The sequence below is a fragment of the Engystomops pustulosus genome, chromosome 3 (genome assembly GCF_040894005.1).
Source record: "Engystomops pustulosus chromosome 3, aEngPut4.maternal, whole genome shotgun sequence".
NCBI lineage: Eukaryota > Metazoa > Chordata > Amphibia > Anura > Leptodactylidae > Engystomops > Engystomops pustulosus.
The window spans coordinates 122,667,359-122,680,002 of NC_092413.1; the positions used below are offsets into that span (position 1 = coordinate 122,667,359).

Genomic DNA, 12,644 nt, shown 5'->3' on the forward strand with positions numbered 1-12,644 from the left:
ACTGACCCCTGTGGCACTCCACTGGTATTGTGGATCTGAGAATGTGCCATTAATGACGACCCTCTGTTTTCTATCACTAAGCCAATTACTTACCCATATACACAGATTTCCCCCTATTCCCAGCAGTCTCATTTTATGTACCTACCTTTTATGTGGCACAGTGTCAAATGCCTTTGAAAAGCCCAGACATACAACATCCAGAGTGTCCCCCAGATCCAGTCTTGAACTTACCTCCTCGTAGAAACCAATCAGATTAGTCTGACAGGAACGATCTCTCATAAACCCATGCTGACGCTGGGTTATAAGGTTGTGCACAGTGAGATACTCCAGGATAGCATCTCTATCAAACCCCTCATATATTTTCCCCACCACAGAAGTTAGACTCACAGGTCTGTACTTTCCAGGATCGCTTTTTGATCCTTTTTTGTATATTGGTACCACATTTGCTATGCACTAGTCCTGTGGAACATAACCAGTCCTCAATGAATCTTCAAATATTAAAAATAACGGTCTGTCTATCACGGTACATAGTTCATTCAGAACCCAGGGGTTATGCCATCTGGCCCCGGTGATTTGTCTATCTTAGTGGTTGTGAGATGTCTGACTGTGGACCAGGGTTAGCTATCTATATACTGAGGGGACATGTGCTGGGGCTATCGATATACTGAGTGGGCACATGCAGTAGAGTAGGGTCCTGTGAAGAGTCTAGCTTGTCATGGCTAGAATGTTTTGGTAAAACAATAATTGTGTTGGCCATTTTGACCGTTGGTGGATTTTTTTCTGTGTATGTTGTCTTTTTAAATGGATTTGTCTTAAGTGTAATAGTGTTATTTTTGCTTTCTACATTTTGCTTTCTACATTTTTGTTATTTTTCCTCTTCTTTGTGGTGGTATTTGATATTTTTAGAACAATCCGTTTGATCTGGAGGGGGTTCATTGTTTCCCCTATTACATGTATTCATGAACATTTGTAAGATGTTTACAATCTTTGTATAAATAAAACCAAAACGAAGCACATGTGAGCTTTACATGTGTTACTGTAGTGTCCAATGGTATTAAAATGATCACGGACCACCACTACACATTACTGGTACAACCAATGTTGTGGCGATATCTTCCCCTGATCTAACAAATACATCCACAAGTGCTTTACAGTGCGAGCTATTTGCTGTTGCATGAACCTGCAGACTACTGGATAATAATATGGAAGTTGTGATCCATTTTTTTTTTTTTTTTACAGAATTTGTCTGGCTACATTTTAACCTAAAATAGATGGCATGTTTTCTCCTGCTCAGTTCAGTGTCTATGAGTACTGTGCTTGGAAGTACAATAAAGATTAAAAAAGCAGTGCATATGTGGGACCAGCTGATCTATTCTTTTGGGGTTACTATAGAACTCCTTTCTCATGATCAACTGTGAACTTACCAGTCTGTAAACTACAACCTATCCTACAGAGTACCTTTTTTTTTACCCCTAAATCAACAGTTCTTGAATTGTGCAGCTTGCTTTTGGTCTGGTAATTGTCATTTTAAGATTAGTAGTTCTTTACCATTATTGCTGTGGATTAGACAGGTTCCTGTTACACAGTTATGGTTAAGGAGATGAGAGCTCTGCCTCCCTGACTGTATACTTAGATTGTCTGTCGTAGATGGGTGAAGAGAAAAGGATTATTACATTGTTTGTCTATAACTGTGCTGCTGTGCTAGTACATCATGGCATTGATGGCAGTGTACACAGGGCAGATGCTGCTTGTTGGAGCAGTTGGGAGGCTACTGAGTGTACACGATACTCCTTTTATGTACACTGCAATTGGGTTAGGAGTGCTGGGATAAAAAGCAATTTCTAAAGAATGCTTAAAGTTTGCTTAACAATGCAAGGTCTAAATATACAGCCTTAGTCTCCTCCACTTCTATATTCACATTACTCATGCTATATTTTCTGTTTGCTGAGATATCCTTTACCTACTTCAGTGTACATAATCCACATATACTTGTTCTGAAAGCTTACCAGGACTAGCAAGCTAGGAATATGCCAGGTAAATAAATAAATCCTGGAATGAATCCTTACAGGATGCTTTCATTTCTGTATCTGTTAGTTCTGTGTTATCATCCAATTTATTTGTGTGGCTATCTTTCTTTTTGCCTACTCTTGGTTCTTTTGCTAATAAACTGTATAAATAAGCAGAAGCGGGCTGACCTATATTTCCAGGTGTTGGTTGGTTCTTCAGCCTTTCATTAATTGTGGAGGGATCAGCAGTTTTGTAAAGAGTAGCACACAATTTTTCCTACCATTTTGCGGCTTGTCAGCGGTTTATTTGTAAGCCTTTGTTATAGTGAGGCACACTGTATCTGTATAGAACGCAAAATACAGATTAGAACTTGTGATCCAAATGCAGCATCGATGTATTGACAGACACTGTTGACCTTGTCAGTATATACAATTTTTTTTCAGTTCTTGAAAGGCTTTTGTAGTTTTGTGAGGGAGCGGCAGGGAAAAAGCATATGTTTCAGACCTTTTGTGAGTCGTGTGTTTTTTTTCTTAGATTTTGTACATGTTGACTTCTCTGTCACTAGATGGCAGCAGAGTGGTAATGTTTGTTCCATCCACAGGGCTATGTTTTGAAAAATCTGCAAGAAAAAGCTGGATATTTGGCTTTTCAGTGAAGAGACAAACAAGTGAAATGTGGAAGTTAGCACATTTTCTTGGTAAATTATCACAGCCTACTTTATTGCTAAGGACAAGTGTAATTATTTTTCATCTGTACCATGTCAATAAGCGGTATTGTAGATCTGTAGCCGTGTGTTAATTAAATAGAGAATGTTCTGTGCCGCAGCAGTGGGAGACTAGACGGTGGATCATATAGTTACTGCTGTTTTTCTCTAGGCTTCCCTCCAGTGTTGAGAGCAATTTACAGCGTGTTTACAGAGTGGTTTGGTAAAAAGCCTGCTACTGCCCCCAGGTGCCCATTTTCTTTGCTCTGGTTAGTAAGGAGTGTTTCTAGAAACGACTCCTTCGATTTCTTCTTTCTTTTCACTTAAAATGGAGAATAAAAATGGCAACAATGGAAATCAATATACCAATAACATGGTAAAACAGTTTTTTTTTGCCATGACTGCTGCTATCATTACTCTTAATATGCTAACTTATTAAAGGGATTTTTGTATAAAATGTCCTTCTTAAAGACCAAGTGGGGGGTAGGGAGTAGCTTGTGCTATCTACATCCGGCCCTGCCTAGCATAGAATTGATGCTGCCCGATATATGCCACGCCAGAGGAAAATCCTGGTGCCTTCAATCACAACTTTTTGAAAACTTTTCCACAACTTTTTCGAAATAACTCTGGTCCCACAATTCTCATTTATTAATGTTGAGGAAGATAATCGACAAACCATTTAATCTGCAGGAATTTCTTACCTTCTACGATCTCAGACTGCAAATTCAGCAGTTATGTCTAGAATTCTGCTTTCAGGTAATTGCTCAGGTTAGTACATGCATAATCTTAGTATTTAATTGGCTTAGAGAGGCTCCAGACTAGGCCGTAATGATGCAATGAAGGTGATGGTTAAAAACTCTCTCGTTTCTGATTTGAGTTGATGTGAGCTTGATCTAGCTATATATTTTCGACAATTTTTGTTGCTTATATTATTTTTTGTTCTAAATCGAAGGTAAAAAACCCCTGTTTCTTTTGCTGGGGATTTGCACATTTTAACTAGTACAAGGCATATTTTGCCGTAAAGATCAGATACAGAATCAAAAAGTAGTCCATTTATGTGTCAGAGCAACTAATTTGGTGCTAGGTGGAAATGTCTGGGACAGGGGATCAATAAACCGCCTTTTTGGCTCAAAGGAATAATTAGATAGGAATTTTTAGATGTTCACTGTGTCCTAAAGAGGAACTGAACAGAATCATAGTAATAACAATAGAGTAACTGTGACTGTTAGATTAGTTACATTGTGCGCATATATAATTGTGACATGGAGATCAACCAGACCACGTTTTATGAGGATATAATGCATGTAAATATTGGTAATGCCGAAGGGTTCACTTGTTTTATATTTATTATATTACTAGTTAATGCAGATATCCTAATCATTCCTTTCTACCATTGGTTCCTCTGTGTGTACCTTATTTCCATTGATCAGTACATTGTGCATTATACAGTTGATGTTTGCCGTAAGTTGCTGCACTTCAGTCTCCTGGCAGTAATATATTTCTTTGGGCATCCATTATCTCTCTTGCAGTATTTCATGACAAAGCACATTCTGTCTATTTAATGCTTGTGCTGTGCAGCATGAAACAACAATCACTTCTCCTCTAATTTATTAAAGTGCTATTCCAGTTTTGAGCAACTTTTATCTAGTTTACAGCAGAAAATCTAAAGGTATTTTGTAACACGAGCAGGAGATTTACAGACTTTTTTTTAGTTTTATATAAAATATGAAATATTTTTTTTAGTTAACATGTGTCTTCCAGAGTTTTCTGGTAATGGCAATGTGTTTTAGCATAGTGTTGCTGTTTGGACTTTTGAACGCACTTTCCTTTTGCCTTACCTAACAGTTTTATGGATGAGTATTTTATATTTGGATGAGTTTGCTTTTATGTTGTATAGACCAGTGTTCCCCAACCTTTTTGGAGACTGGCTGTGCCTAAAATTTTGTTTCCAGCGACCGGGGCTGGGTAACCCTCTTACCGTGGTCATTGGAAATAAAAAGTGTGCCTCACAATATTCCATATCTAACCCCAACACATATAATGTCCCATTTCCTGCAGCCCCTGGTCTCAAATGTCCTCTTTTCTGCAGCCTCTCTATAGTGCCCATTTTTCTGTAGTCCTCTTTTAATGTCTTGATAAGAAGAAGACTACAGAAAAGGGGACTCCCACACACCAAAATGTCCCTTTGTCTTTGGGCTTTTCACTGCAATGTTCCCAGCAGTGCTCCCCCCAATGTTATGTCCCCAGCTGAGGTGGCTCTGCCAGCACTGGCAGAATCTGAGGAGAGTTGAAGTCGGAGCAGTGAGTAAAAAGTATCGCAGGAGGTAAGTACCAATTTTTTTTCTTTCCAAGTTTGTTTTTGACCAGGGCCCCAGTGTTTCACAGCCTAGTCTTGGGCTGCAGCCTGGTGGTAGGTGAGCACTGGTATAGATGTTTATGTCTTGTCACTTTATAGTCATGTGCCTTTCTCCTTGGTGCTTGACTCCCTGTCCTACTTTAGAAGTAGATACTGCGCATGCGCCATTCATTTGGAGGATCGGATTATCTTCATGAGCAGGAGCAAGCTAAGCAAAAGACATTACAGGACTAATTATGTGATGTGACCCGGCTCACCACAGGCATGTTCAGCGGTAACTGAGAAACGCTGAGAAAAGACACTGGGTGGTTTATTCATTTGGAAGCAGTGGTTCAGCTGAGAGTCCTGGTAGCCCAATTTTCATAACTATTAAAAGAAGATATAGCGGTTTCATTGAAAATGATTTATAGGTTGGACTTGGACAGACACTTTTTTTTTTAAACTTTCTATTCTTTGATACTCTAATAGTAAAACTTATTAGCTGTAGCTAATGTTTAGGAGCAACAAGTGTTACATACATCCTTGGCAGTAGCAGTTTTGAGGTTATGTTGGAAAAGTAGCAAAGAATCTCAAATTCTGGGAAATGTAATCAAAAGACATATGCTTGGCTTAGATCTGGACCACATTTTCCGGTTACCAATCTCAATAAAGTACATCTACCACAGGATGAAGGACTGTAAGCAAATGAGCCCGAGGGGCTCCATGCTCTATAGGTGTTAATGGTGCTTGGAGCCCCTCAGGCTTATTTGCATAAAGTCTGTCTTTCTGGTGGTAGATGTCCTTTAGAGGTCTGTATAGGGAAAACAGTGATAAACCGGCACAACACGATAGACTTCACATGGGTACGATGCCAATGCTTTTCTCCTTTATTGATTAAAACGCCATATACATGAGGATACAGGTAGGTTGACGCGTTTCGACGGGGAACCGTCTTAATCTTAACCAGAGGTCTGTATAGTCTATCTTTCTATAGTGTGTAGTAATAATGCTAGTATGAACTTGTCCTGAAAGTGACACACCAAGTAAAAAAACAGTTTCCCACCCCTTCATCCCTTACTGGATTGCAGAGAATATGAATTTCACTGCAGCGCAGTTTCTATAGGCACCAGGGGCATTGTAAAGGTTATAACCCTTCTAGCACTGGTAGAACTTTTGAAGGGAAATGCACTTTCTATAATGCAAAAATAAAATTAGCCTACAATGATCAAATGTAATGGAAAAGAGCCATCTAAAATGTACTTTGTTGTAATAGAAAATACAGTCAATATTAATAGAGGACATGCAGTGGAAATTGTTCTCTGTAAATTAGAAATGGTAATATGCATAGAAGCGGTTATTTCTTCTCTGTCCCAGAGATGAAAAGCTGAAGGACTAATGTATTTGTTACATTTTTACAGAGGTTAGCAGAATATCGAAGCAGATCACTTGTGTGCAAGGATTAGAACAGAAAATACATTTCATTTTTCAATAGCTGTTTAATGGAAAATGGCTGAGTAACATCAGTAAGCTTCAAGACATGGTCAAAATCTCTATAAATGCTTGTACAAATAATGAACAATGTTGTTCAGATTTTCTCCAGAGATATACTACCCTGCCTAACATTATGCATGTTTCCTATACCCATTGAGTCTTCTAAATGTCTTTCTAAATGAATAGCATGAAATGGTCACTAAACTTACCTTTCGGTATGTAGGTCTGAGAGTAAATGTCCTTTCTTTATATTGCAATGCATTGCATTTGCTACCTTTTTGTGGTGAACCTGAGTATTACAAAGAAGAAGGAGAACTGGATAGCAAACTTTGCATACATTAAAAGAACAAAGGCAGATGACAAAACCTTGCAACTTTTCCCACCCATCAGGCAATCCTTCTAAACTATTCCATCTTAAAGGACATCTTTCATCACACTGACGGTAGACTCCTATTACTGACCTGCTCGTTTTGTCAATCTGTGCTTGTACGGCCTTATATTTCAGAGTTAGAAGATTTAAAAATATGTAAATGAGCCAGGGGCACTCCCGGCTACGTCACCTCCTCTTGGCTCTTATTCTCCCCCACTCTGTTCATTGTAGCTTGACCAGGCTTGACAGGCGTGACCAGGCTACAATGAAATGCATTCGATTTTGAAACCAAAAAAAAAAAACCTATATATTCCCCTAAATCCTTTTTTGATTGTGCCTCCCCTATCCTATTCATTTGGTGGTTGAGCTACAGTGATTGGTTAATATCCAGGCCAACTGCCACAACAAACAATGGCTCCTATTGTTTGGCACTAGGTTATCAGAAGGGCTGTGGAGTCAGTGACAATTTTGGTGGAGTTTGAATGACTCCACAAATATTTAATACGTTATAAACATTTCTACTTGATCTAGGGATTTAGGCCAGGGGTGAGCAACATTTATTGGACCACGGGCCATACTTTCAAACTTTAAGCGACCACAGACCCAGACCAGATATTAAAAACATCACAGATCAGCAATAAATACCACCTAAGCAACCAAATACTATATTCTGAACAGACATTAATAGTGCAGACCCCAGAGCAGATAATAATAGTACTGGAGACCCTCCAAAAACTAACCATGCTGGGGACCCCCGTAGTCTAAAAACTAACCATGCTGGGGACCCCTGTAGCATAAAACTAACCATGCTGGGGACCCCAGTAGCATAAAACTAACCATGCTGGGGACCCCAGTAGCATAAAACAAATACTGGAGATCAAAAGAATAAATAAATAATACTCTCCTTTCCTTATTTTCTAAGATGCATCACACTGCAGTTTCTTCTCTCCTCCATGCACCATACTGCAGCTTCTTCTCTCACTGTGTTACACTCTATGTACATACATGCTCAGGAGTGAAGCTCCTCTTCTATTTATTAGTGGAATAAGGGAAGAAATGCCCACAATTATCTCAAGCACTGCTAGAGCGACCAGGAAAACGGGACTATGGAGTCGGAATTGGTGACCACTTTGGAGGAACTGGAGTCGAAGTTAAGGAAATTGAGGAGTCCTACTCTTACCGCCTCCACACCCCTATTGGTCCGCTTATTCTGGAGAGAATAAATCACTGCTTCTATGCCAGTTCAAGAATTTGAGCACTGCAAGAATTTGCAATTATTATCCGACTACGACATGTGCAGGAGAAGAAAGGAGTGTAACGTGAGATTAAAAAAACTTTTTCCCGTAATGAAGTAAATTACAGCAGTTTACTATACTCTTCTGCACTCTTTCTGAAATAAAAATTAGACCTTTATTAAAGCATAACTAATCTTTTAAAGTAAATGATTTGTCAAAAGGAATTTGGCATTAAGAATTATGCACTAGTCGCTGATACATCATCATCTGAATACTGCCATAGAAACGGAGGACAGAATTAAATTTCTGCATAACATGTAGAAAAGATTTTTGAGAGGCAGCAATTATTATTCTCTGTTTTGCAGATGGGTGTTTCTTCTCGGTCATTTAACACAATCGCCCTTCACTAAATAAGTGGTTTGCTGTGCACAACAGATACATTGAATAGGCAAAAATTGACTTTGCAGAGAGAAATTGGAAAATTGCAATCATATGAAATAAGTATTTGTGATCAGGATTTTGCTTCAGTGATCACATTGAAGACTTCAGCTGTGATCTGTGCTAAATTGTAGACAAACTGTAATAGTTAGGACAGATTTGCTGGCATTAGCTTGTATCTATTTCTGAAGGCGGTAGAAACAGATAATAACAAAAAACTTGGCATTGAAAATTATAGGATGCTGTGGAAATGCTCAATGGATGGTTTAATTATAGGCATTAAGTAGAGATTCTGAACTTGTTAATCATTATCAAAGGAAAAGATTTTTAAGTCAATTGAATAAAATGAGGACACAACCATCTTTCTGACTTGGTCCCTTCTCTCTACTATCCTAGAGGTGAAGATGTGTTCAGCTGCCTTAAGCCTCTGTTACAAGTTATTGTCTAGAATTCGGCAGTGTGATGTAGCGCGAGGCTGGAGCTTTGTCTTCTGCTGTGTAAATAGATTCAAGTGTTTGGTCATTCTAGGAATTAGAGGGAACTGCAACAGATTATGTTTATTCCTCACAAATACAAATACTTCTGTTGCCTGGATGCCCCTTAGTCTTTAAACCATGGTTGAACAAATCCAAGCAATACTTCTACAATATGTATTTATGAATAGAAAAAATAACATTATGTAACTAATATCCTGGATTCTAGCAGTTTCTCCTCCACAGGCTCTTTGGCCAATATTTCAGGTAAAACTGAGAGTAGTTGTGATGAGGTCTCCTATACACAGGTGTGGAGAAAACCAGAAATCCTGCTACAAACTCTCAACTACGGCACACACCCACATGTATTACGGCTTATTTTGTAGCCATTTTATACACCTTTAATAAACCTGAATAATTTCCGGCAGCATTCACATTTTTCTTTGCTTTCATATTTGTTTATACATCATCTTGCCGAAACGGTTGTACTTTCGTTCAGCAAATCTTAGATAAACTTGTGTGTTATACTCACTGCTGCCATTCTTGTGCCCTTTATCCTCTCCCCTCATGGTTGCCTTGTGCTCAGCTTTCCCTATTTCCCCCAGCGTCCCCTCATTACCTGCCCTTTGTGTCGAATATTTATTTAATCTCCTGATTTTGTAATGTATTATGTCTTCTGAGTTAATCCTCAGTTTATGACAGCCTGGAGGTTCATAGTGAGATTTGGACTAAATACTTTGTAATGTGTTATATCCTCCTCTGGGTTATCACTCACTTTTTGGGACCAATAGAATCTACATCCTTGTGCCAGTTCTAAACTAAGAATAACAAACCTGTCTTAAGTTGTTGAACCAAAATGTCCTTTATCCCTTTCCATTTTCTTTCCTCTACTAAATAGCATATTAGCCACTTTGCAGTCTGGTAGGTATCATAATCTGTGCCTCCATCTAAGCCTCATAAATTTGTCTGCTGGAGATAAAATTTGATTCCTCACTCTAGAGAACACTTCTTCACTGTAGTAGCCAGTGGCTGTGTGTGCTGCACTACTTTGCCTGCAGACATTTTGCATTGTACTTAGTGATTTTAAGACCTGTGTGAAACTGGAAATTCATTTCTTGAAACCCTTAACTTAGAGTGAGGTAAATTTACTAATACAATATTAACCCCTTAAAGGACACTTGTCATCAGGTCTGTGTCACTTGTCCTGTCACTACCTGTTGGAGCAGCTCACAAGGATCCCATCACAGCCTTTATCTAGTTATTTCATACATTATTCATTGTAAAATCATCTATTTTTTATCATGTAAATGAGGCTGGTCACATGGTCAGAGGCAGTGATGTCGCCCCTATTACCCCTCCCCTCTCCTCCCCCTGCTCATGTCTGTGTGTAATGTATAGTAAAGCATTGCTAGTGTGTGTGCTGTGTCTGCTGACATGCTGCATCCTCCTAATATACAGGTGAGAGACACATACATCAGCTACACATGAATCTGACATGCTCTGCTATAACATGGCTGCCTGGAGCTGCTGTATCTGTCCTAAACACACACATATGCACACACAGGCTGCAGGGGGCGTGACCACCAGCACCAGGAAGCACATCATTATACAGCCTCACTCCATTATACAGGCTGTCAGTCATGCACTGGGGGTGTGGCTGTGCCTCCCACTCATGAATAAGGTGGACAGCTTGAATATGCTAATGCTTTATTGGACATCTCACAGGTCATTTGCATACAGCTTTAGGACCTCATTGCTTAGGTTTACAGGCATGTAGAGGGACAATGAAGGGATAGAGGCAATGCTCTCTAATGGCAGTTTATGAAAATATATTTAGTTTAGAGGGGTTATTTTGCATGACGGGTTCTCTTTAAGGAGACAGCCAGTTTACAGATTAAGGCTCAGCCCCATTTTTTGGATTCTGACATTTGTCGTTTTATATGGTTATAACTTTTGAACACTGTTACTTATCAAAACGATTCCGGGATTGTTTTTTCCTCGCATGTTGCACTTCATTTTAGTGGTAAATGTTGGCTGAAAAGTTTTGCGTACATTTTTTCTTTTTTTTGTAAATAAAGAATTTTTTGAAAAATTACCCATTTTCAGAATTCTAAATCATCATGTTTTCAGGTAGATAGATTTACCACCTAAATAAGTTGCTGAATAACGTTTCCCTATGTCTACTTTTGGGAATAAATACGGTTTTAAAACCACCATACATAATCAATCCATTTTCAACTACGGGTTGTTATGGACGCGGTGATTCTATATTTGTGGGGTTTGTGAAATGATTTAGACTTTTTTGAGCATTAAATTTTCTCTTTTATGTATGTTGTGGGGCTTATGGCCATTTTTTAAAATTTATTAATTTATTTTTTATTGAACCCCCAAGATTCATTGAAAGACCCTCCCAAAGGCATGTTATATGCCCTGTCCTGCTGGCCGCGGCATTTAACGGGTTAAACACCCGTGATTGGAGCCCACTCCGACTGCGGGTGTTACTCGGGGATGTCAGCAGTAGATTACCGCTGACATCCCGCGACTCCCAATGCCGGTTCGGCTCTAGTGGAGAGCCGAACCGGCATCGGTTCAGCGCCGTATGAGTTCTGTGCTGAGCGCCAATAGCGTGCAGTACTGGCACGGCGCTGAGTGCTAAGGGGTTAAAGTTGGACACTGCAAGTTTAGGTATCCTTCAAGTTGGGTCTATGACCAGCTTTAACTATAGGTTTGACCAGGAAAGAGAATGTTCTCAAATATTAATCCACTAGTGATGTTAACATTATAAAGAGGATTTAATTTTACTGCTTTTGTTTCTATCACTGCATTAGCTGCTCACTGTAAGATTCAGATGTTTTGAGGGCACTAGCTGTGCGGAAAGCTCCTGATTCCTCTGTGCTATTCTCCTGCACAATATGTTGTGTGCTGTCAATGTGTTTGGATTATCTGGATACAGGGTTTAGCTACACTTGGGGGCAGGTGCATGAGCTGGCTGTCGATATCCTAGGCTTATACTCAATAGGTTTTCCCAGGTTTTTGTGTTACAATTAGGTACCTCGGCTTATACTCGGGTCGGCATTTACTAGGCTTATACTTAATAGGTTTTCTCAATTGGTGGATCCACTTATTCGTGAGTAAATACAGTAATCTAGCAAATACTAGAAAGTAGACCTAATATCCCTTTTTTCCCCCTCTGAGATTAGTCACGTTTTGCCTGAGATTTGTAGTGAGGAAGGAGCATCAGAAAATGTTTGTCTAGTACTTTTTTTTTTTTTTTTAATTTATTGTCAATATATTCCTGGTCATTACCACCCACAATATTTTTTGCAGCTTCTTTACATGCTATAATGTATATTGTACTTATTTATGACAATGTGGTTTTCTTTAAGGTATATGATGCTGATTGATGGGAAAAATGAAGTATATATGATTGACCGCGACAACTCTGTATTTCACGTTTCTAAATTGGAATTTCCATTTCGGAAAGATCTCCGGGTCCACCTGACCAACACACTTTTGGATGGGGTAAGACTTTTAGAAAACCTAACTTGAACCATTTCTAACTAATAACTTAAAAGAAACCATTAATAGTTTG

General features: G+C 39.0%; 1 protein-coding gene across 1 annotated transcript in view; it reads left to right on the forward strand.

Annotated features, from left to right (window-relative positions):
• RNGTT (RNA guanylyltransferase and 5'-phosphatase) overlaps positions 1-12,644 on the forward strand; it is a 289,029-nt gene that overhangs the window by 63,713 nt on the left and 212,672 nt on the right. Inside the window, exon 9 of the mRNA XM_072141974.1 lies at positions 12,439-12,574. Within this exon, the coding sequence (XP_071998075.1) occupies positions 12,439-12,574 (136 nt within the window). The remainder of the gene's footprint in view (positions 1-12,438; positions 12,575-12,644) is intronic.